The following is a 23330-nucleotide window of genomic DNA, read 5'->3' as shown; positions in this document are numbered from 1 at the left end:
CCACAACGCTAACTTGTGACTAGGTCACACATCCCATGGCTCGTCCGTCCGTTACTAGAAAGCGGGAGGAGGTGAGGAAAGAAAGTGGTGCCTTAAATCCAAGGAAAGGGTGGGATTATGGAAATGAGCTCCCTTTCTTATTGCCGGGTGGCTCTTTACTGCTCTCCTTTGCCATCAGAAGCTCAGGCGGCTACACAGAACCCAGGGTGAAGATGCCACGGGGTTGGTACCTGCTGGTTATGATTTGGGCCCTTCTGGCTGTAGCTACAGCTCAGCGCAGTAAGTACAGTCCAGGATTTTCCTTCCTTCCTTACAGAAAGAACGATACATCTTGATTCTGTCACTGGCATCCGTAGAAATAAACCCCGTCACCCATGAGTCCCACATTATGAACTTGCAGCTCAGTCAGATTAAACTGTGACCTTTACTATGCTGTAGAGTAAGGGGCACAGCAAAATTAAGATTGCCCTAGCTATAGCACTAGTATCCACAGTCATCTTTGTCAGTGCAAAGATGGTGTGAATATTCTCTGTTTTGGGTTTGGTTGAAAGTCTCCACAATTCCAACAGTAGCAGTTACTCCTTCAAAGGACAACACAGATTATATGTTTTCTTTCTGACTAGATAGGCTATTTTCCTTTTTATATGTTTACACTTTAGATTTCCGGTGCCTTTTTTTAAAAATAAGCTGTCATAGCCAATGGGCTTATTCATAGGTGAGGCTTAGATAAATTTTCTTTTAAATTAGGTAAAACAATATTAAAAACTGTATTGGCAATGTATATCTAATTTTTCTTCCATATGCCTTCCCCCATTAATAGCATTCAAATGTGAGAATGGTTCAAACTTGTAAAAATTGCCTTGGTGATAATGCATTTTGGCCTCTCCTCTTTAATGTCTTGCTTCCATGCAAAGTACTCAGAAGAAAACACAAGCTAATTCTCAAATACTTTTGCACATTTTTAATTAAGATGTTCAGATCTAGGTGCCTTCGAGAAAAGCCATGGGCTTATTGTTATTAAAGGAAGATTTCTGCTTGATCTATTTCTCATTTATGGAAATATTGTAGGTTCAAAGTCCACAACACATTTATTCCAGAGCCGACTGCTCAGTTGAAGATCTGCATCCCTCACTAGCTGAAATCCAAGATGTATTTGTTTAATAACTAATTTATCCTCAAGTTTCAAGACAGGGTCCCAGAACTGTGCCCCACATTAGATATGGTACTGTTCACAGAATGAACAATTGTGTGAAGGGTTTTAACTTTTATTATAGAGTGCGCAGCAGGTGCAGGGGTGTGATCTGGACTAGGAGTTTTGGCAGGCAACTTTAACTTAGAAAACAGGCTTAATTCTGAGGATAATCATGGTGGAAAAGAATGTCGGCATGAAAAGAAAAGCCGATTGTATAAGGTTATAGTTCTAAATTTTGGCAGAGTTCTAGAATAATCAGAAAGTACTGTATGTGAGAGTAAAATCTCAAGTCCCCACCCCACCCCAAATTCCAACAGGTTAAAAAAATAATACTCCAGTCAACCACCGAGATGGCTATTTCAGCTTCAGTGTAAATGGGTTTCAGCAAAGTCAAGGACATATTCTCTGTCACTGACTTCCTCCTCCTTCACCCATGCACACCTGTAAAGCTAAACCTCATGGAGAACTGAGCAGACAAAAACACTTTAATCCTCTTGTGGTGATTATTGCTGTCTGGAATGTGGACTATGTGTATGTATGTGCCTGTTGTAAAAGGATGATGGTTGTGATTTTGCACCATCCTTAGATCACCACTGTAACTATGTAAACAAAGCACACAGACAACATCTTACACTACAGACTGCATTCATCTGTGTGCATGATATACATGTCAAACACAGGATTTCAGCTGTGTACATGAGAAACTGCCAATGCAACACTCTTTCATGTTCCTCTCCTCTGTTTTTTCTTCTCCACAAAACTATGGCAAAGTGGAAAGAAGCTGCAGATGCAGCCTTGTGAATTATTTCTCCCTCTCTTGATCCGTTCTTACTCCATTCCTCTTACTCCATTCTGATCTGCCCCAGACCTTTTCTTTAATATAACACGACCACTTTCTACAATTAATGCTATGAACGGAGATCAAATGTAGCAGCTAGTTAACTAATTTATATGTCTATTGGGAATGTCCTGCGGTCCACTGGACATACTGGGTAGGAAATTCTGGGTAGGAAATGCTAAAATAAATAAAAATAAATAATAATAATAATAATAATAATAAATAGGTGGGAAAAGGTAGTGTTTCCAGGCTCTGGATTACCTTATTGTAAGGTGTGGTCACCAGACAGAATATAAGGAGAAGATGGACAAACAACACAGGGCTAAGTAGAACTGAATCCCTTTTCATGCGGATATGATAGATAAAGCATTCAGTGTGAAGAATGATTTGACACCTTTTCTCCTTCATCCATCTGCTTAGTGCTGCTGACATCTCAATAGCAGATTTCTAGCCACTAAATGTCACTTCTGGAAACTACCTTTCCTCCTGTCAGGCTTCCAGAGGTGGTTTTCAAGAGGTGGATGCTATTGCAGACTTTGCTTTAACTGTAGTTCAAAGGCACTATAAGATTCTACTGGACAAAATTTTAGTTTGCAGTGGGGAATAGGTTTACCAGTTTCATCCTACCTCTTTCCCTTGGGAAGTGTCCAGACACTTATCTTTCCTTGATCTCGGCACTACAACCAATGACTTCACCCGTAACCAATTTAAGCTCTAGTGCCCAATCAAATGTGACTCTGAGGAGGAGGAAGTAAGGCCCCAGGTTTAATCTCCAGCATTTCCACATAGGGCTGGGAAAACTGCTGAAAACCTGGGAAGCTTGTAGCAAGCACATGGCGGTGAAATAGATGGCCCAATGCTCTGACTTTATCAGACAGTAGCTTCTTATGTGGGGATGATTTTTTTTGTGATGGGTTCTTCTCTCCATTATCTTCACACTTCCCTTCACTCTATATCTGGAAAATTAAAATCACAAAAAAGTTGAGAACGTGAAAGGAACGTTTCCTCCTGACCATATACTCCATTCCCACTTTTCCTCATTCCCCCCCTGTAGTCCTTCAGGCAGTGAATTCCCTCTTTGGCCCATTCCCCTTTGTAGTCTCCCCGCCCCCCCCCCCGCCCCCATTTGTATGGCAAGGAGCCCAGGAACTTTCTCCTCTACCAGGGTTGCAGCCAGCATGTGATGGCTCAGCCCAGCACAGGGCCGTGGGGCTCCCGTCACATGGGGCTTGGCAGCCTCTGCCCAAGCTCTTTCATGTGACTCTCAGCTGAAGGCAGGGCTGTTTCAGCTGAACTGGGGGGTGAACAAGGCACTGACCATGCAGTGTATACTTGTCATCTCCTGCCCCCCTCACCCCCACTTTCCACCAAAGGCTGGAAGATAGCAGCAGGGACAAGAAGCGCGCAGGCCATACAGATGGGTTGTAGTTTGCTCCTGAAACTGGTAGCAAGTAGAGATGATGGCGGTCGGTGTGCTGAAATTTGTTAGGGATCAGCCAGCCAGAGTGCCTGGGTGCATGTAGGAAAGGCTCCTATTTTATCACATTGCTGCAGTTTTGATAAATGCAAGAGTTGCTACCTTTCTGACTTCTACGAAACTGTTAAAGCTACTGAATTTCTGTATGTATGTATATTCCCATGGATACAGAAATCTGGCAACCGGTATTTGGTTAGCAGAAAGTAAAAACTGTCCTCACAACTTCTAACATTTTAGTTCCCAAACCATTTGTGTGTTTGTGTGTAGGAATTTGAGGGTGGGAGAGACTGAGAGATATTCATAACAGGTTTGTCTTTTTTTATCAATGTTTTTTTTAAAAATCCTACCACAACATTCATTAAGAATCTTTTTACTAGTTTTGTGTGCTTCTTTTCTGCTTTAAATTATGAATTGAATTTTTTGTTTTGTTTTGTAGAAGTGGATCAGATGTTAGTAAAAGGTATGAACATTTCACAAAAAAACAAAAGCTGTGATGCTGGAATTTTGAGAATTAGTGTACTAATATGAAGTGTAATAACAGCTCAACACATGGACTGGAAAAGAAAGGAAAAGCGTATCATTTTTTACCAGTCTGTGTTTATTTCATTCAAAGTACTTGCCATACACTGTCCATAATATAGGATTGATATTAAATTTCATATAATTGAAGTCAATAGGTGAAGATAAATATGTCATGAGAAAATGACAGTTGATGAGAAAAAAACAGTTTGGGAATGAGTGGAAAATGTAACTGAAGTGTGTGAAGAGGTTGGTAGTGGAACTTTTCCAGCTGTTGGTTTTGCTTGCAAAAGAAGCAAACGGCCATTACTCAATGCATGTGAAGTTTGCAAACTCCCCTACACCTCTACATCCCAGCATTGCTACATTCTTGTTGGAAAGGCACATTTTTCTAGTACTTCCATATTTTCTTACCAAGGAAGTGTGATTCTTGGTTGTTTCTTTGGTTTCACTGATATCTGGTGTTTCCTTCAAGAACCTCAAGGTGAGGTGCACGATCCTTCCCCTTCTCTCCATTTACATTTTTCCCAAAAACCCCAACAGTTAAATTAGGTAGTAAGTCAATCAGTTGCCAAAGGTCAGCCAGCAAGCTTTGTGGACAAGTGGTGGTTTGATGATGCTATGCCACAGGCCAAGACCTTTTGAAGGTCATTAATTCATAAGTCAGAAGTGACTTGTGGACACATAGCAACAGCAGCAATAGCAACACCAGCAAGAACAACCTACACAAGTCTTTTTACAAGGATATACCGTATATTGGTTAGTTTGATTTCCCTGTCTAGGAGTTCCCAGGAGAAACACTTTCCCTCGTAAGGCAAGTTTTCCTTTGTCTTTGCTTAGGGAGCAAAGAGGCAAAGGCCTGCCTGAGCTGCTCTAGTCTAGTCTGGTCTGCCAAAGGTGAGGGAGACATTAGGGAGTCTGATGTGCCTCCTTTCCCTGCAAGCTGCTTTGGTGAGTTCCCTTAAAGGATCCTAATAAGTTTTAGTTAACTGATCTTAATTATCATTTTATTTGAAGGGCACTGACTATTTCTCTCTTGTTAGTGCTGTAATAAAAATGCTAGATTGGAAGCAGCATTTAGTTAATTGTCTCATCCAAGAATCGTCTCACTCACAGACTCGACTGCTTGCCAAATACTGTATACTAATCTGTTAAGGAATTTAAGGAGAGCTCTTTACTCACATGCAGAAATTATACGCCTCTCTTCCCACATTTCCAGACTAAGGGGTGCAACTACACAGTGAGGAAAATATAATTTAAATCACTGTGAAGTCAAACCAGAACATTTAATTCTCTTTGATATGTGTGGCTACACAGGCGGGGTGGGGGGCACCTTCTGATTGCAGTTCTATTGATGCATCTGTAGGTGGTGGTGTGGTTCAAAGGAACTTAAGAAGGTTTTCCTTCCACAGTCAGTTATTTCCTCATCTTATCTTGCCAGCTGGAAGAGCTCATTAATAAATAAGCAGGAGCTCTGTCCCAGAAGAAGCTGTTAAAACAAGAAGTGTATTGGGAGAGAAGCTTTTCAGAGAGAGGTGAGTGCTGGCACTGTGTGCATGCATGCCTGTGCTATCTCTGTCATCCCTTGTGAGGCAAGGGGGAAGGTGCTTTGTCAAAGCACTGCTTTGTGTGTGTATGTGTGCACTTTGATGGTCTTTCCGCATCCGTTCAAACGATCACATGCTTTGAACTCAAATGAAAGGATTCAACTTTTTCAAAGTAGAAGGATTTCTGGTGAAGAAGAAGAACAATGGATTGGGGCTGTGGGACTCTGGGTTGATTCACATTTCCTATTACATCATGGGATCAACAGGGGGAAAATGTGAATCAGCCAGCCCCAAACCAGTACTATTTCACACTTTTTTCCCCTTCCATAATCAGACTCTAAGAATTATTTCAAATATGACCCAGGAAAACCTCAGACCAGGATGGGTGAATTCTTTGAATCTGGGGGCCAATTGTCCCACCTAGGACCCACCACAGGTCACACACATCATGGATGAGCCATCAATTCAGATTTCGTAGAAACCATTTGGGGATGGAAACAAAGAACAGAGGGCCCTTATGCCTTGTTTTAAGGTGGGGTCAGCAATTTTGGCAGACCTAGGTACCCTCTGGGGACTGCATAGTCCTCCATATGTCACAAAGCCTCACCCAAAAAAAGAAGAAGAAGAAGAAGAAGAAGAAGAAGAAGAAGAAGAAGAAGAAGAAGAAGAAGACCAGAAGCAGCTAGCTGTCCTTGTCTTGCTTTCAAAATGGGCATTTGGGGATGTTATTCAATAGTGCAGGTGACCTGCGTGACCTATTTAAAAGGTGAATCATGGCTCCTGGAGGCCTTCAAGTACGACAAGTAACTCTTTTTTTGCGATAAAAACAGGGCCAGGAGAGAGCTAAGGACATGCTTTGCGCCACTCCCTTTTCAATCAACAATCACACTATGACCCTTGAAGCTTAAGGAATGCACTTCTCCTTTTCTTATGAGGGAAAATTGGTTTCAGAAGGCCTCTGGGGGCTTCAGTGGCGATCCCAACATCAGGCGGCTGCTGCACGTTTCCCATCCCTGCTTTAAATTTGGACCTTTTTTGTTGAGCTTGGGTTCCTCAGAAACAGCAGGAATACAGTAAAGGGCGTACAGGCTTGAGTCTCTCAAAGGCCAGCACAAGACAGAAGAGCCTAAATGTGGTGAGTTTTGGTGGTGAATACAATGAAAATAGAATTCTATTCCAGTGAAAGTGTTCCAGATATGTTCATAGTCCTCACATTCTTCAGGGATGCTCCTTCCATGTCTCCCTACACAAAACTGGAAACACACCCAGTTAAATTGTTAATGCCTGTGTCTCCATTGTGTGAGCACCAAGCATGTGTAATATGTTGACGTTCATTTCAGCTAGTGAAGGGCCTACTTCTGGTAGGCTATAACAGATCACCATATATAACCATGTAACTATAACAGATCATCCTACAGTATGTGTGAAAGTGGATTTCACAGAAATCTATTAATTTTTTTAAAAGGTGCCACAAAGTTTTTGCTGTTTCCTCCTCCCCTGCTTTCTCTTTCGCTAACAGACAAATAAAAAGTGAACTGCTCCTCCAGAACCCAGATTCTGAAATTACAGGTTAGTAAGAGCCACAATATGCCACAGTAAGCTTTTTACTGTGGAATAGTCGCAAACTGGAGCAAAACCATTCTGATCACATGTCCTGTTGTATCTGTTCAGGTGGCACCCCCGCCCCAAGAAACACTGCTGGCTAGCCAGTTGCCAAAGTAGCTGGCTGATGTTGCCCTCTTGCTGATGTTGCCCTCTTGTCCAGGGCCGTCAGCTTCAGCAACTCTGTTTTGGCTACATGGGGAGCAGGTGAGGGCTCTGCTGCCCTTCTCTCTGTACAGGGCTTGCTTACCTGCTGTCAGCCAGGGAGCATGTTGGTAGCTTCTGTTGCCGCTGTAGGAACCAGACACCTACCGGATGTCCTAGTCCTGTGGAGAAGAAAGGACACGCTTTGCCCAGTCAAGGTCCAGCTATACTTTAAAACAGTGTGCAATAGGCATTATTTTACTGCATTTTAAACTATAGTATGGCTTGTGTCATGTGAAATGGCAAAAGTCCCTTCACATTCAACCCGATTTCTGCCAGTCCTGACTTAGGGATTTTCAAAACTATAACCCAACAAAGTAAATTTCCCAAGCTCTAAAATATCTTTTCCTAGTAAAGCATTCTTCCTCTTTTGTTCCTTAAAGAGAGGCTTGGGGTGTGTTTTTAAAATATTATTAGCACCAGTTTCTGTTTCAATTATTCACGTTTCAGAACTGAGGTCTCTAAAAACTTCTGTGAGTGACATAGGCAGATGTATCTGCCTGTTTGCTAGTTTGTTGTTATTCTTTTTCAAACTATAGAGAGTAATATTAACATTAAATATAAAAAAGAGATTTAAAAATTATTATTATCCAGGTTAAAGAATTCTTCATGTCTTGAATACATTTTTCTAGTATTAGTCTATGAAATTACCAAAATTTTTGATACAGTCTCTGTAATCCATGCTTCAGACCTGAGAAAGTCATGAAATATATAAAAGGAGCAATGTCTCACTGAAGTCACCTCTACACAAAGACCCTGTTTTACTTCCTTAGTTAATTTCTCTAGAGCTGCAGTTTCCCATAATCTTTGTGTATCCATGTATATGCTGAAATCTTCTTTTAGCATTTTCCAGTCTTGTGCGATTTCCATTCTAGCCGCTAGTGTTAATAAGATTAAGTGTTTGCATAACATAACAGACTTTCATTTATACCAATTAAAAAGGAGAATAATATGAGGTTAGTGTCATATCCAGGGGTTTTCTTAAACCTGTCATATGTTGTATCAAATTAAATACATATTTTTAAGCTCCGGGCATTCTGGCCACATAAGATGAAGGGATCCCCTAAACATGCAGCTTCTCCACTACAGTAGAGTCATATTTTGACATCTTCACTGGGCTTCGATCAAACCAATGTGCTATTTTGAGAGTTATTTCAATTAATTTAATTCTTTTAAATGGAGGAGATTGCCGTATATTTGTTCCACTGCACCTCAGAGTAAATTTTTCCAAGGTACAATTCCCAATGTCCTGGTTGTAATCCTATATTTTGCACCTGTCATTAAAGAATATCTTTTGGAGATTTCTTGTGTTTGTGTGATTGTTGCACATTTCCTCAAATTGTGTTATTAGTTGAAGAGGTTTGTAGGTATTAGTTGTTTTCCAAATAAAATCTGTGGCTTGTTTTATTTAGAGCCAGTTAGCTTTCCTTCCTTCTAATATATTTTTGAAATCTTCAAGTGTTATCAATTGCCCATGATTGGTGAGGTCTTTTAGCCTTTGTTGCTCCGTCCTCTCCATTGTTCAGTTTTATCTGAATGGAAAAGAGGATGTATGGGTGAGAGTGGAGAGGCTAGATCTTCTCATTGCTGCCCTAGGATAAATGTTTCTTTCAAAAATGGGTGTGATGTTCTTATTCATTTTTTAACATTAATATTCTGGAATGGCAGTGACCTCTGCTTAAGTGTTTATAAATCCCATCCCATTCATTTCCACATATTGTTCAGATTGGCCTTAATTTTCTGAGATGAGATTGTATCTTGACCTCAGCATCTATGAATGCATACACAAAATGTAACCACATGAATAGAGCTTTCCTTCTCTGCCCTCCGCTTCATGGGCTACCTGTTCAGATAGACTACATTGCTGCACAAGCTTTGAGTTATAGCTGCTGTGCCACAGTCACAGCCACGGACAGAGACAATTTGAACAGTGTATTTGAGCACTCTAAAAGTAATAATAAATACATGACCTCCTTCAGAGACTGATGTGCAGTAGACTATTACAGAGTAAAACCAAAGAGTGTGCAGTAGGCAAAGAACCTTCAGTAATATAGAGTAACAGTGTGTGTAATCAGGAAGTGGTCTTCAGGGCGATGGTGATGTTACCACACCAGCATGTCCCGCTTTCTCTATGACAGGGTTTCCCAACCTTGGGTCACCCAGGTGTTCTTGGACTACAACTCCCAGAAACCCCAGCCAGCACAGCTGGTGCTGATACATCCTTGGGTATCCCAGAACACCTGGGATACCCAAAAGTGAGAAAACATTGCTCTATGAAACAGTGAAGCAGAACTGAAAGAACAGTATTCTGTAACATGGTCTAATATTGTAACAAATGTTATGACATCACATTTTCAAAATTATTAAAAATACAGTAATTTGCAGATTCAAAATGAGAGAACTAACTTCCTTCCTTCCCTCAGGGACCAGTGGCAGAAAGAACCGATGGGGACAAAGCTGGAGCCAGAAACATTCGGCCTACAAGACGTGGAATTCACGACTGTATCCCAGGTGGAAAGAGGGAGACTCCGGACAGCAAAACTGCTGGCAAGGTGTGGATTTCAAATTCAGAGCTAAAAATCCAGAAGAAGGGAGAGTGAGAAGGGCTTGCCACAGGCACATGGGTTAGGTAAAGGCAAAGATTCCCCTCAACATTTAGTCCAGTCATGTCCGACTCCAGGGGGCGGTGCTCATCCCCGTTTCCAAGCCGTAGAGCCAGCGTTTGTCCGTAGACGTTTTCTGTGGTCACATGGCTAGCGCGACTAGACACGGAGTGCCGTTACCTTCCCAATGAGGTGGTACCTATTTGTCTACTCGCATTTTTACATGCTTTTAAACTGCTAGGTTGACAGGAGTTGGGACATGCGATGGGAGCTCACTCTGTTGGGTGGATTTAATCTTACGACTGCTGGTCTTCTGACCTTGCAACGCAGAGGCTTCTGTGGTTTAACTTGCAGCGCCACCACGTCCCCACTGGCACATGGTTTACTTAGTCACAATCTTCAGCATTCGAATTAAATGTACTGTATTTCCATTTCAGCTCTAGAATTTTTTAAAAGTGTGCTGCTTATATTATATACTCTGTGGGCAGTTTACAATTTAATTACCATATGCAGGCTACACATGCTCTCGAAATGTAGCCATGTATATGCTATACATTAGCACATGCAAATCTTAAGCAACTGGGTGCTCTCTTTCATCCTTGGGTGCCCAAGGCACAAGTGGCCTCTCCAGAGGTGGTGAAGGAACCTAGAGTTCTGAGGTAATTTTCCCTCTTTAACTTTTCCTTCCCAGGTGGCGATGTAAAATTTGATATCAGCAATGATGCCCCAACTATAACTGGCGCCAAAGCCACGTTCAGCATTGCCCTCCGCTTCCCGGGCAACCAGACGGTGCTGCCAGATGGCCGCATAGTGTGGAGCCAGAACTGCACCATAAATGGTGAGCTTGAGTACATGCGGTGCCCCTACATGTGATGGAAGGAGACCCTGTACATGTGGTGCACCGTCAGAGCTCCTATTCCTTCCAGGCCCTGTTTCCAACCCTGCCAGTTTCTCATTCCTTGCAGGTACTCATGTGATGGAAGGAGACCCTGTCTTTCCGGATCAGGATCCTCAGAGGTCAGACTGCTTCTTTCCTGATGGACAGCCTTTCTCCCCAAGTGACCGTGGCAAACGTGGCAAGTTTGTCTATGTCTGGCAGACATGGGGTAAGCCTTGGCTCTTTGGCCAGTTAAGGTCAGTTTTCCATATCATCCTGGGCCCCAGGGCTGTTTCCTGGACCTTTTCTTGATTAGTAGTTCATTCCCTGTGACACTCTTCAACTCTTTAATTATTTTTCCTATTCACTTTGATTGAAGAAGCAGTAGAATTTATTTATTTATTTATTTATTTATTTATTTATTCATTCATTCATTCATTCATTCATTCATTCATTCATTCATTCATTCGATTACTACCCCGCCCCCCTAGACAGCGTCTACTCGGGGCGGCTTACAAATATCATAAGATATCATTAAATAACATCACAATCTTTGAGAATGAGAAAGGTGAGAGGAATGCTAATTTTTTCTGTGTTTAAATACAGTACATACATTCAGAGAGAGAGAGAGAGAGAATTTAGTGTGTGTGTGTGTGTGTGTGTGTGTGCGTATGTGTATTCTCTATATCAGCATAGAAGCTGATATAGAGAAAATAACAATTCTTGCATTGCAAACACATCAGCTCTGGCACAGAAACATAGGAACTTGTTTGATAGGAAGGCAAAAATAATTTACCAAATGCAGTAATATTTAACAGAGCAACCACAGGTCTCCCAGACTTTGGACACGCTTGTCTTGGCCCAGCCTGGTAGCAAATCCTAGGAAGTGAATCAATGACCTTTGGCTTTCAGAGCATGTGTTCTCTGGCTGAGTTACAGCCCTGCTACTGAACATAATTTCCCTGGAAGAGGGGAAAATTGTATATGTCAGTTCTTGAACTATAGTTGTAGAGCAGCCATTCTCAACTTTTTTTTGGCCACGGCCATAAGCACAAGACATACAGACTGAATCAGGATTGTATATGTCACATAACGGACCTTATAAGGTGTTGTGTGAAGAATTGTTTCCCATCTGTGGGCCCCTTCAAATGTGCCAGGGGCCCCCTCAGGGGAGCCCGTTGAGAATGACTGCTGTAGAATACAGAGCTACGGCTTAGCCTTTCTGATTATAAATTCTGAATGCTCTTTGCATAATGCATAATGCAAAGATCAAGGATATAAGGCTTCAAGACTTCATGGCTGACTTCATGGATGAGGGAGGCCAATTCTTTTCCTCTGGGTAGGCTCCTGTGTTTTTAGGACCTATGTGGAAAAGAAAAAAGTCAGCTGACAAACATTCCCCCATAAAGGACAATAAAAACATCTTTTCCTGCTGAATTGCTGCTTATTATGCAGTATTTGGGAGGGATTTTACCCCAGCCATAGGGGAATCTAAGTCTTTATCGCATTCCCGTGATGCATCAATCCAGTTTTCACTAGTGCTATTATACTAGCATTTCACTGCCCACTTCATATCTGGAACAAAATCCAAAGAAGAAAGATTCATTGACTTGCATCATCACTGTTGTCTCATTTACTTACTGGATCTACTTCAGTTAGAACTAACAAATGAATTTAGCTCTTGTTCTTTGAATTCTAAGCTGCCTTTGTGTCAAATAAAAGGACATCAAGGGTGTCGGCTTGTGTTATCCTGAATTCAGAATACTGTACTGTGGGGACTCAGCATTGTCAAGCCTAAAACATTGCCAGGAGGGGGAGGGCCATTTCCCCCCAGCCTTTTACTTCCTGGGGAAGGGGGGATCCTGGGTTCCCATCAAAAGGAATACCTTCCCCTCTCATCATTGTTCCTCCCTTCAGGGCGTTACTGGCAGGTGGTGGATGGCCCCTCATCCCGGCTGACCATTGAAACCAGTGATGTGGCTCTCGGTTCCTACACGATGGAAGTAGAAGTTTACCACTACCGGGGACGTGAGAAATTCATCCCTATAGGCGGCACCTCATCACAGTTCAGCATCACAGGTAATTTTAATTAATTAATTAATTAATTTATATCCCACCCATCTAGACCGAAGTATGTGTCACTGGGCTGAATTCTTTGCTATGGAGATTATTTGAATTAGCAGGGGCAGGGGTGGAGGAAGATCTGCAATGGATACCCTAGACCAGAGGTCCCCAACCCCCAGTCCATGGCCCGGTGCCGGTCCATGGGTTTCCTGGAACTGGGCCGTGGAGACAGATCTCTGCCCCCCCCCCGCACGCACACATGGTGGGTGTGTTGCGCTCGGAGAGGGGTGTGTTATGCATGTGCGTGAGTGTGGCACGCCCCTCTGTGAATGCAACACACCCACCTGCGAGTGCAACACGCCCCTCCGTGAGTGCAACACGCCCACCAGCAAGTGTGACACGCTCACCCGTGAGAGTGGGGGTGCCCCCCATGCATGGAGCCTGCACCCCCCCCCAACCGGTCCACGGTCCCAAAAATGTTGGGGACTGCTGCCCTAGACATATGCTAGGATTTTCTTTGTTCCCCCCCCCAAAAAAAACTGCACGGGGAAAAGGGGTGCAGCTCTCACTGCTGTCCTGCAATTTCAAGTTACTGAGACTTGACTGATCAGGAGAGACCTGTAAGAGATAAGGAAAATGAGTAACTAGAAAAGTCACTTTTTAAAAGTAATTTGTTCCATTACTGTGCTTGGAGAAGGAATTCCCTGTCATTACTTGCTAGAAGTGGCTTGTTCCATTGCTTATTGCACAAATCCCAGTTAATGTGCCTCAAAATGCCCTTTAAAAGTAACTTTAAGAAGTAATGAGAAAATAATACCTATTACAACAAGTTGATTTTAGAATATTAAACCCGGAAGAGCTTCCAAGGGTCATGGAAATCCATAGTTAAAGCTTTCCTGACAGATGGTCGGCCAACATCTGTTTAAAAAAAAATCTCCCATGAATGAGAACCCACCACTTTCTGAGACAGTAGATTCCACCTGTTTGGTGTCCTACTTGTAAAGTTAGTTTTGAAATGTAGTTTCCGTTAACAGAAATATAAATACATGTCAACTAATTATCAGGAGCGGCACTGCTTGTAACTTATTGCTTCTAAGTTCAGGAAGGCACATTGTTGTGGAGCCGTCAAGGATGCTTCCGAGAAGGTGGGGAGGGCACTGCTGTTCTGTTGCAGCTGTCCCCCTCAACCCAGTCGATCTCTCTGCCCCTTGCTGACATTCTGCTCTCTTTTACAGACCAGATCCCATTCAATGTGGACATTGCACAGGTGCTAGATGTGGATGGGACAGATGGCCAGTTTGTGCGAAACCGGGCCATCTCCTTTGGTGTGAGGCTCCACGACCCCAGTCAATACCTGAGTGATGCCGACATCTCCTACTCTTGGGATTTCGGTGACCAGAGTGGGACCTTGATTTCTCGGGCAGCTATGGTGACCCACACCTACCTTACCACTGGGACCTTCAGCCCTCGCGTTGTGCTGCAGGCAGCCATCCCTTTGGCCTCCTGTAGCAGCACATCAGAACAGCCCCTCATTGTCCCCACAACCGCACCAAGCAGCACCACAGTTCAGGGGGCGACAATCCCCACAACGGGGCCGAGGGGCAGCACATCTCAAGATACCAGTGCCTTGCCTACTGTCAGCAGCATAACCTGGACAAGCAGTGAAGGTGCCCAAACCTCTGGTAAGTACCTGGCCCCTCTCCGAATTACCTGTCTTAGTTCACATCACTGTAGGGGTTAAGTTACTTTATTATGAAGCAAAACATAAGCTTCTCTGTTTAGCATAATGTATGTGCTTCACGCTGATCTAGCCTTAGCTTTTTTTTAAAATTGAATTCATGATTTTCAGTTTAGTTATAGAATATAAAATAAGACTTTTGAGTTGCGTTCTGGGGAATCTCGGGAACTCCCGTGAAGATTTTCTGATTGTGAGGATCAGTAATAGCAGAGACATTTTCTTTAAAAAAAGTTTGTCCATCATTGTTAATCACCACAGCCACAAAGGCATGTCAGTTTGTGGTAACATTTTTTTTGCTTCTCCTGCCCTCCATAGCAGATGAAATCAAACAGATGACATCCAGATTCATCTCTCTCCGCATGCAAGCCCCACAGCAGGGAATCAATAGGTTCAGGTTTAGCTTTAGGATTAGTTGCCTTTCACTCTGGTTAATTGCAGGACTATAATGCAATTATAAAATACATGCTATCCATCAACAGAATTTGTTGTGGTTAAGGATGATCCATATGTTGCATCCAGTTAATGAATTCCCTGAAGTGCATCTGTTTTCTATAAACATATACACAAAATCAACCTAAGGCCCTTAACTACATGCAGACTGAACTGCTTCCAGTTAAAAGAGATTCAGGGATGTTACATGGACCAACATGGTAAAGGCAGACATTGCCCAGCAGGATGCTCTAAAATGGAGGACATAGTACACTTTCTCACAGAATGTCCTCTGTATGCCAGTCTGAGAGACCAATACCTTAAACCTAAACAACTGGGATCAAAACTACTTCCCCTTTAGGTACTGTCCTGTTCCTACTAGCTGCCACAGACTACTATATATCCTATAGGACCGCTAATTTTGTTAAATGAGCCATGGAAAGACAGAAGTTATTGTCTGCTTCACAAGCTCTTTAAGTTAATCTTACCTCTGGATTCAATTATTGAGAGTGCTTATTACATAATTTTATTACTATTATTTATTATTTTATGCTTGTTTATATGTACTTTACATGAGATGCTAAATACTATTTTTAAGATTGGTTTGATGCTATGCTCTTACGTAAAACCTGACTGACTACAAAGCAATAAAGTATTTTTTTTAATATTTTATTTTTTAACAAAGGGTAACTGGAAGGAAAAAGGAATTGAGGTCAAAGGAAAGAGGAGAAACAATGACATACTAATATCCATTCTATACATATTGCCATCTCAAAATTCCAAATTGCTCTTTTTACTATTTTCTGCCTTCCAGATTTAAGTTCTCATTTTAATGCATGTTCTTCAAGCGATGTCTGATGACTCAAGCCATTTCTAGAATAAGTCCCATCTTTCAGTTGTAGAGGACAGTCCTTCATCACTTCTGATAAAATGTCCATTTCTGCTGTTTCCCGTATCTTCTCTATAAGATCTTCTTGTTTCGGTACCGTCGGACTTTTAAAGTAATGAAGTATTCATATTCATACAAAGCAAACCCTTTACCAGAACTTGGTAAAATACCAGGTCCAACAGGGTGCTCAGCGTGCCCGGAGGAAAGCATGGCTCCACAACATACGGCATATCTTCTAACTCAAACCTCAAACTTTGGAGCGGGAGGGAGGGTGAGTGGGCGGAACAGGTCTCAAATAATTGTTTTGTCCCTCATGCTTCATGGATCTATTATCATCCCGATGGTCTTTATACGAGCCGAGCCACCTGTTATTTTAAAAACAGGCCTTGATCCCCATAAAAAAGCCGGCCTGGAATGTTTTCTGCCATGGCCTCCCATTTCTCTTTTGTTGTTCTTCTTCTGCACTGCCTTTTCAGTTCCAGCTTCTGCGGTTCCTGCACTCCCAACAGAGCAGCCCCCGGAATCGGGCACTTCAGACCCTGTCTCTGTGGCCACGGCAGCTGCCCCTGCCCAGACAGTCAGCGTGGCTGTACCTGAAGAGGGAGAATTAATGGTGACCTCAGATCCTGTAACTGTTGCCTCTGCCACCTTGGCTGAAGAGGCGGCGGGCACCGTGGACCCCGTCTCTGTGACCAGCGCTGAGCCTGCCTCTCTCCCCGGCACAGTGGCATTGCCCTCCACACCCACCGCCACCTCGGCACCATTGCCAGGCACTCTGGTGCCTGTGTCTACAGCTACACTGACTCCCGAGAGTGACCCAGGCACTCTGGCTCCTACCATGTTGTCATCAGAAGCAACCACAGCTGTGCTTCCTGAGATCGCAACGACACTCTCTGGGGTGGCCAGCACCCCTCCTTCTCCAGCGGCAGGTAAGTCAAGGAGGAAATTCTTCTCAGATTCAGTGGGGCAACTCATGCTTGTTCCTTGTGGGTCTTTTTTTTTTCTTTTTTCTTTTCTTTTCCCAATTTGGTGGGTGGGAGTGTAAAGCCGGGCATGGACTGACAACTTTGCCGAAGGCAGGAGGACCCCCAGCTGAACCTTAGGCAGGGGAGGCAGGAATGAAAGGGCATCTGATGGGCAGGGAGGGTAAGGGACAGAAGACCTTCTAGTGGATTGAAGTGGACTGAGAGGTCACTAGGGGTAAAAGAACTCTAGAAGTCTCCACCCTTTCATAGAAGTAGTGAATGAAATGGAGTGTCTGTGGGTCGTCCACAGTGGATGCAGTGCTTTGCTCAGGTGTAACCTCAACCTGTGTCATTTTCAGCCTTCCATCCATCCCTTACTCAGCAGAGAGCAGCTGTTCCCTCTCATGCAAGGCCCAACTAGAATATACCCAGAACACATTAGAAATGTAAATTCTTTAAATACTGAAAGGTCTTTTCTTGCCATAGCCCATAGCTTGCAAATTAGCATACACTGTTCTATGATTGGCTTTCAAGTAGTAAACATGGGTTTCATTTGCAAGTCAAATAGTTCAGCCACAAAACTTGGAAAACAAAATCACAGGAACACTTTCAGTTGCTAATAACATGCTGTATGTATCATATTGGCGAAGAAGTATCTTTGTCCTTGACTTAGCTTTAAAAGGTTACTTTTCTTAATGATAGCTCCCAGAACTGAAAGCTCTGTGATTTAGGTCTCTGGCTGCAGAGCCAGAGGTTGGGAGTTTGATTCCCCACTGTGCCTCCCTGACATGGGCTGGACTCGATGATCCATAGGGTCCTTTACAGCTCTGCAGTTCTTAGATGATGATGATTTGGAATTTTATTCCCAAATGTAACTTTTCAAGCTCTGGCCCATGAGACTGCATACCCAATGGCATGCACCCCTCTGAAGCAGTTCAAAGCCCCCTCAGTCTCTTCCCTTTCTAGCAGCTGCTATTTTAAAGAAGGTATGAGAAAAGAAAGCTGGTTGGATAGCTCAGTGGGTTGGGAGTTTGATTCCTACTGTGCTTTTTGTGAGTAGAGCCAGCCTGGGTAGCCTTTGGCAAACTGTAGAGTCTCAGGACACCCCCAGAAGAAATGAATGGTTAACCACTTATGTGTATTCTATACCTAGAAAACCCTGAAAAGGGTCACCATAGATCAGAACTGACTTGATGGCTCATGAGTATTATTTGTATGGGAAAAGATAGATGAGGAGACAAAACTGGACTTTGTTCCCTAGACCTCTAATTGTTTTCCAGCTGATGTTGTTGAAGACACAGTCACCGCCGACCAGTCTGTATCAGTGATACCTGAAACCGGGACATTTACAACTGAAATGGTCCAGATCGTGGTCAAACGCCAGGCACCCAATGGCTGCCTTCTCTACCGCTACGGAACCTTTGCCACCAGTCTGGACATTGTCCGTGAGTCCAGGGGATCGGTGGGTGGATGAAAGAGAGTGTCTCAGCCCCAAGGATACTGAACAGGCTTCATTGCTTTTGCTGATGGACATGGTTTAGGCAACGAGGATGTGGTTATTTGCATTCCAACCCTGTGCTGGAGCCTCTAGTATCTGAATTAAAAGCCCACCTCTCAACCTGTCCCAGAAAGGCCAGGACCGGCAGTCTCACATCTTTCCTCAATGCAGTCACTGAAAGAAGACAGAGAGAGAGATAAATGAGTGACAACCACCTTGTGGCTGGATGTGAGTCTGGAGGTGGGTTGCAAGGATGAAGATCTCCCTTCCACATGTTGAGACATTCCCTAACAAGCTAAAAATTGAGTTTTAAGCACCTCCTTTTCTCCCTCCCCCCCAAAAAAAATCTGGTGGAAAGTACCTCTCCTTGTATGAGTTCAAAGGTTTTTACATGTAAACATCAAAATATATGCTGTCCAGCATCTTCCATCTCTCTCTCTCTCTCTGCTCTTCCACTGAGGATTCTCTAGATGAGGGGATAAATGGGTAGCAAGAGAAACACATCTAGGGAGGAAAGGGGGCCCATCTTTATTCTCTTCTTCTACTGCAGAGGGCATTGAGAGTGTGGAAATCATACAAGTGGTGCCCCTGGTATCAGCTGTTGCAGAAAACGTGGTCGATCTCACTGTGACCTGCCAAGGAAGGTAGGTTTTGCACCTCAGAGTAATTTCTCTTCTGTTTCGTCACCACCCTGGAGAATTCCACTTCCTCTCATTTAAATGCAGTAGATGATGGCTGTGGGGAGTGTGTAGGAGTAGAGAGATGGGCCAGTGGGAAGGAATGGAAGGAAGCTAGGAACAAGACAAGGAGATACGTAGGGGCAGCTGGTCAAACTGTCTCTGGCCACGTGGATGAGAGGAGGATGTCATAGCAATTATGTAGAAACCTGAAGGTGGTAGTGAAGAAGGGCAGAAAATGCTCTGGTCGCCTGGGAAGTGGAGAGGAAGTGGGAGCAGGACTGTCCCACCGCTCAACCTTTGGACTAACGGACTTCTCCTGCTTGTAGCCTCCCTGAAGAAGTTTGCACAACCATATCGGACCCCGAGTGTACCATGGCCCAGGAGACGGCGTGCACCCCAGTCCAGCCCAGCCCTGATTGCCAACTAGTCTTACGCCAGGCCTTCAATGAGTCTGGACTTTACTGTGTCAACATCTCTCTGGCTAATGCCAATAGTCTGGCTGTAGCCAGCACCCAAGTCAGCATCCAAGGTAAGGCCCCAGCTTTGGGGAATCAGCTCTTCTTTTGTGGCTGGTCCCAAGGCTTGTTTAGTAAGCAAGCAGCTTTCCTTCAGTCTATCCTCCATGGTCTCATGCGGCTTTTCTCCACTGCAGTGGTCCCCACCTTAGGTCCCCACATGTTTTTGGAAAAAAACTCCCAGAAACCTTCACTACAAGCAGTTCTGGCCAGGATTGCTGGGAGTTATAGTCAAATAACTTATGGGGATTCAAGGCTTGGAAACATTCTCTATTCTCACAATCTTGGCATTCCTTGTTTTTTGAACAGCACTTGAACTTTAAGAAGTTATTTTTTTTGTCAGAAAATCCAGCCAGTGCAGTTACCAAAAAGTCATTTTTCCCTAGCTGTGTCATTTGATGACACGTATGGGGAAGCAGGTGCACACAGTTGTTTTGAGGCACCTCTCTTTCCCTCTCTTGAACTCCTCTTCAATCCCTTTGAAGATCTGACAGCCAATATTAATTTCTCCCACTTCTCCAGCAGGAAGAACATCCTCCTCAGCTCAAATAACAGTGTTAGTTGGAGTGGTGCTGGTTGCTGCTGCTTTGGGTGCTGTGGCCTATACCTACCGGTGAGTTTTTGCCTAGCCATGCTGTTCCCAGTCAGTTTAATGCATGAGGCACATCAGTCCAAAAGTCAGAGGTGGGTACTAGAAGATCAGGCAACCTGAAGCCTTTCAGCCAAGAGCAGGCCATTTTGCAAAGTCTTGCCCTTGGAATCACACTTTGCTCTAGTTGGAAAAAGATGCAAGAAATCCTGAGCTTTCAACTGCTCACCAAAAACGATCTTATTCTTGTTGCATTCTGATTCAATCTAATCAGAGTTCAGAAAAGTTTGGATGGTAAGATTGTGAATCTGAATGAGTGGGGGGGGGGGTTCTGGAAGTTGTAGTCTAAACATTTCATGTGTCCCAAGTTCTGGATCTGATGCCAGGAAGTGGCTGATTTCTTGGGCACTTGAAGCTGACCGAACACTGTCTGTGGCTTTTCAAGATCACAAAGAGAGATCTTCCCTGAGAACATCAATCCTTCAAATAAGGGGAAGAACCTTCCCTGGAACAGAGAATTATCTTGCCTCCCCACCAGCCCTGCAGGGCCACACTATTGTCCATGTTCTTGACATCAGCCATATTCAGTAGCAACTGCAGTCGCTTTCGATGGTGCAAAGGGTGGTAGGGTCCGTACGGTACTAATGCAAATCTGAAGTGCATATCCATTTCGCTTCTTGAAGTGACTGAAGTGAAATGATTTGAGGAAGCTGCTATTGTTTTGATGATGCAAGGATTGGCTGATGCCCAATAATGCCAGTCCTGGGGAGGGGGGCTGTTGCCCAGCCCTACTTCAACTGGAAAAAAAATGTGGCAGGTCGAACCTGGGATCTTATACACACCTAATGCACACTCTCTTTGGGTATGTGGACTCTCTTTAATCTGATACTCCTTTTCATGTCTTGTGCCAACTCACGTTTGGAACAACTACAGCGCAGAGATCAGGCGACCTGACTTAAGGTCAGCTACAGTAACATTTCCATGCTGTCTCAATATACCGTTCTGCTCAAACAGGGAGGGATTAAGTCAGTGGAAGCACAGCACTTGGGAAATTGAATGGGCACCTGGGCAGTCAGTCACCTTCCGAAACCTCCAGGAAATCCTTTTCTCCACCACCTCATTTCCTGCACTTACAGGTCACCTCTGCCTAATCACAGATCTCTTGTTGTAACCCCGTTTCCTATCTGCTCCATCTTTTCACTTCTCTATGCTAGATCTGAACCTCAAAACACCTCCCCTCACTCTAGATGTCCGCCTTGCTGGTGTGGACTCCTCTGTAGCAGAAAGTTTTCAGATCCTACCATACTTAAGCCCTTTTCTTTGTTTTAATGCACCTCAAGCAAGGAAAAAAATTGGCTTGTAACCAAGGAGAGAGCGCTCTGCCCCCCCCAATCGGTGGGTGAGATCCTTTGCTCTGTCCACAAGCCACTTCACACTTGGAATCCACCTCCTTCACCTTCGATTCATCCAAGACGATTTTGCTAACGGCCTCTTTATGTGTTACAGGCATGTCAAGTACACTCCCTTGCGAGCGGTGATGTCTGCCGGCACCTCTCCCAGAAGTTGGCTGCCTGACCGTACTGCTGTGCGCCTCTTCCTACGCCAGGCTTTTGGGCAGGGGGCCAGTGGGGAAAGCAGCCCGCTGCTGAGTGGCCATGTGGTCTAAAGATGGAAATGAGCGCCAAGGGACTCACCAAGCCTGGCCAGCCACCGACCAGATGTCTCAAAGAGTCTATGGTGGAAAAAGAGGCAACTCCTCTCCTCCCCAAATGACCTCCCACCCCCAACACTGTTATTCTTGTTCCCCAATGCCGAGATAAATAAATTTCCTCACTCCTTCATGCTGTTTCAGTGCTCACCTGGATGGGGGAGACACCTGTACAGGCTCTCTTTGCAGAGGTGTTAAGTCAGCAGCTCCACATTCTGGTTCGCTCTCTCTCTCTCACACACACACACACACTATATTGGCCCCTGTCCCCAGGTGCGAGTTACCCCCAAGCAGAACTGGGAAAGTTTATTTTTTGTACCAACTCTCAGAATAGCAGCTACGCTGGCTAGTATATTCTGAGAGTTACTGACCAAAAGGCAGTTTGCTAGCCCTGCTTCCGAACGCTATTGTTATGGCAGTCAAAGAACGTCTCGACATGTTTAGTTGGAATAAAAGAGTAGGATCTGGATTGCATCACGCTAGAAAACACTAAAGGTGGTGAGAATGCCCTCTTTTAATGGCTCGTACATCTAAAAAAAGTTTTGAGAATAGGGTGGTGTGGACTAAACACGGTATGAAGAGATGCAACAATCTGTCCTTTCCTGCAGCACCACAGATTCCTTTGAAACGGCATGGCAGGATAACACAAAGATGGGAAACAATGCAACAAAGAATCCTGCGTCCCGAAGTGTGTACTAGGGGAAAGATTCTGCAGGCACCTTTTGTAATGCCAAAAGGAAGGGTTTGCTATTAGGGTCCCACATATCTGAGCAACCAGCCCTACAACAGAAGTTGTCTGTGCCTTTTAATAGGTTCAGAGAGGCTATTCCCTTGCAATAAAACACAGGGATCTCCCTCACTTTTATTATATTTCTAGGGTTATCGTGTGGCTGAGGTAAAATCAGGCTTGCTGAGATGTGGTCCTCTGTGTAGCTGGGAGCAAAGCAGACTACAGTAGTTGCACTGCAAAGCTAGTTTCTAAGTTAGCAATAACTGTTCTCTTAGGAGGCGACAACATAGGCAAATGGTACAGGAATAGCTGCTGGATTGGGACAGACAGATTAATCTTATTTTCCATTGACTACATGACATACGTCAGTGCAAATCAGTCCTCACTGTCACCCTCCTAATCTGCACATTTTCCCTCCACTGCTGGGGCTTCTACCTTTTGCAAATGAGTGCGTTGACATGGGTTGAGGTGATGTGACTGCTTGTTCTGATGTAGTAAAGCAATGGGGGCATGAGTAGGCATGCTGGTGGTTGTAAGGTGAGTAAGCAGAAGCAAAGAGGCACTCAGGGATATCAGTTCCATTCAACTGAGCACCCCTTGTCTCCAAACCATTTCTTCTGTTATTTTTTAAAAGAAGGCTTCATGCCAGCGCTGGAACAAACTTGG

At 44.0% G+C, this 23330-nt stretch overlaps 1 protein-coding gene across 2 annotated transcripts; it reads left to right on the top strand.

The window, feature by feature from the left end:
- Positions 1–155: 155 nt before the first annotated feature.
- On the top strand, positions 156–22065 carry PMEL (premelanosome protein). 2 transcript variants are annotated; one of them, XM_020782883.3, is made up of 12 exons: positions 156–279; positions 9803–9931; positions 10674–10820; positions 10948–11088; positions 12777–12938; positions 14159–14605; positions 16456–16908; positions 18225–18389; positions 18993–19086; positions 19449–19651; positions 20163–20250; positions 21733–22065. In XM_020782883.3, the coding sequence occupies exons 1-12, from the start codon at positions 213–215 to the stop codon at positions 21890–21892; spliced, it is 2256 nt and encodes a 751-aa protein (XP_020638542.3). In that variant the 5' UTR covers positions 156–212; the 3' UTR covers positions 21893–22065. The 2 variants fall into 2 exon arrangements, with proteins under 2 accessions (XP_020638542.3, XP_020638533.3); XM_020782874.3 differs by having other exon boundaries at positions 20160–20250.
- The last annotated feature ends 1265 nt before the right edge of the window (positions 22066–23330 follow it).

This window comes from Pogona vitticeps, chromosome 2 (genome assembly GCF_051106095.1).
Source record: "Pogona vitticeps strain Pit_001003342236 chromosome 2, PviZW2.1, whole genome shotgun sequence".
In the NCBI taxonomy this organism is placed as follows: domain Eukaryota; kingdom Metazoa; phylum Chordata; class Lepidosauria; order Squamata; family Agamidae; genus Pogona; species Pogona vitticeps.
This window is presented reverse-complemented; position numbering and strand designations above follow the sequence as displayed.

What these genes read in the sequence shown, in the direction of transcription:
- PMEL (XM_020782874.3), top strand. Translation starts at nt 213, where the DNA reads ATGCCACGGGGTTGGTACCTGCTGGTTATGATTTGGGCCCTTCTGGCT. An exon ending in ATCACAGTTCAGCATCACAG is followed by an intron (nt 12,939 to 14,158) that starts GTAATTTTAATT and finishes TCTCTTTTACAG; the next exon opens with ACCAGATCCCATTCAATGTG. An exon ending in CCCTCCTTCTCCAGCGGCAG is followed by an intron (nt 16,909 to 18,224) that starts GTAAGTCAAGGA and finishes ATTGTTTTCCAG; the next exon opens with CTGATGTTGTTGAAGACACA.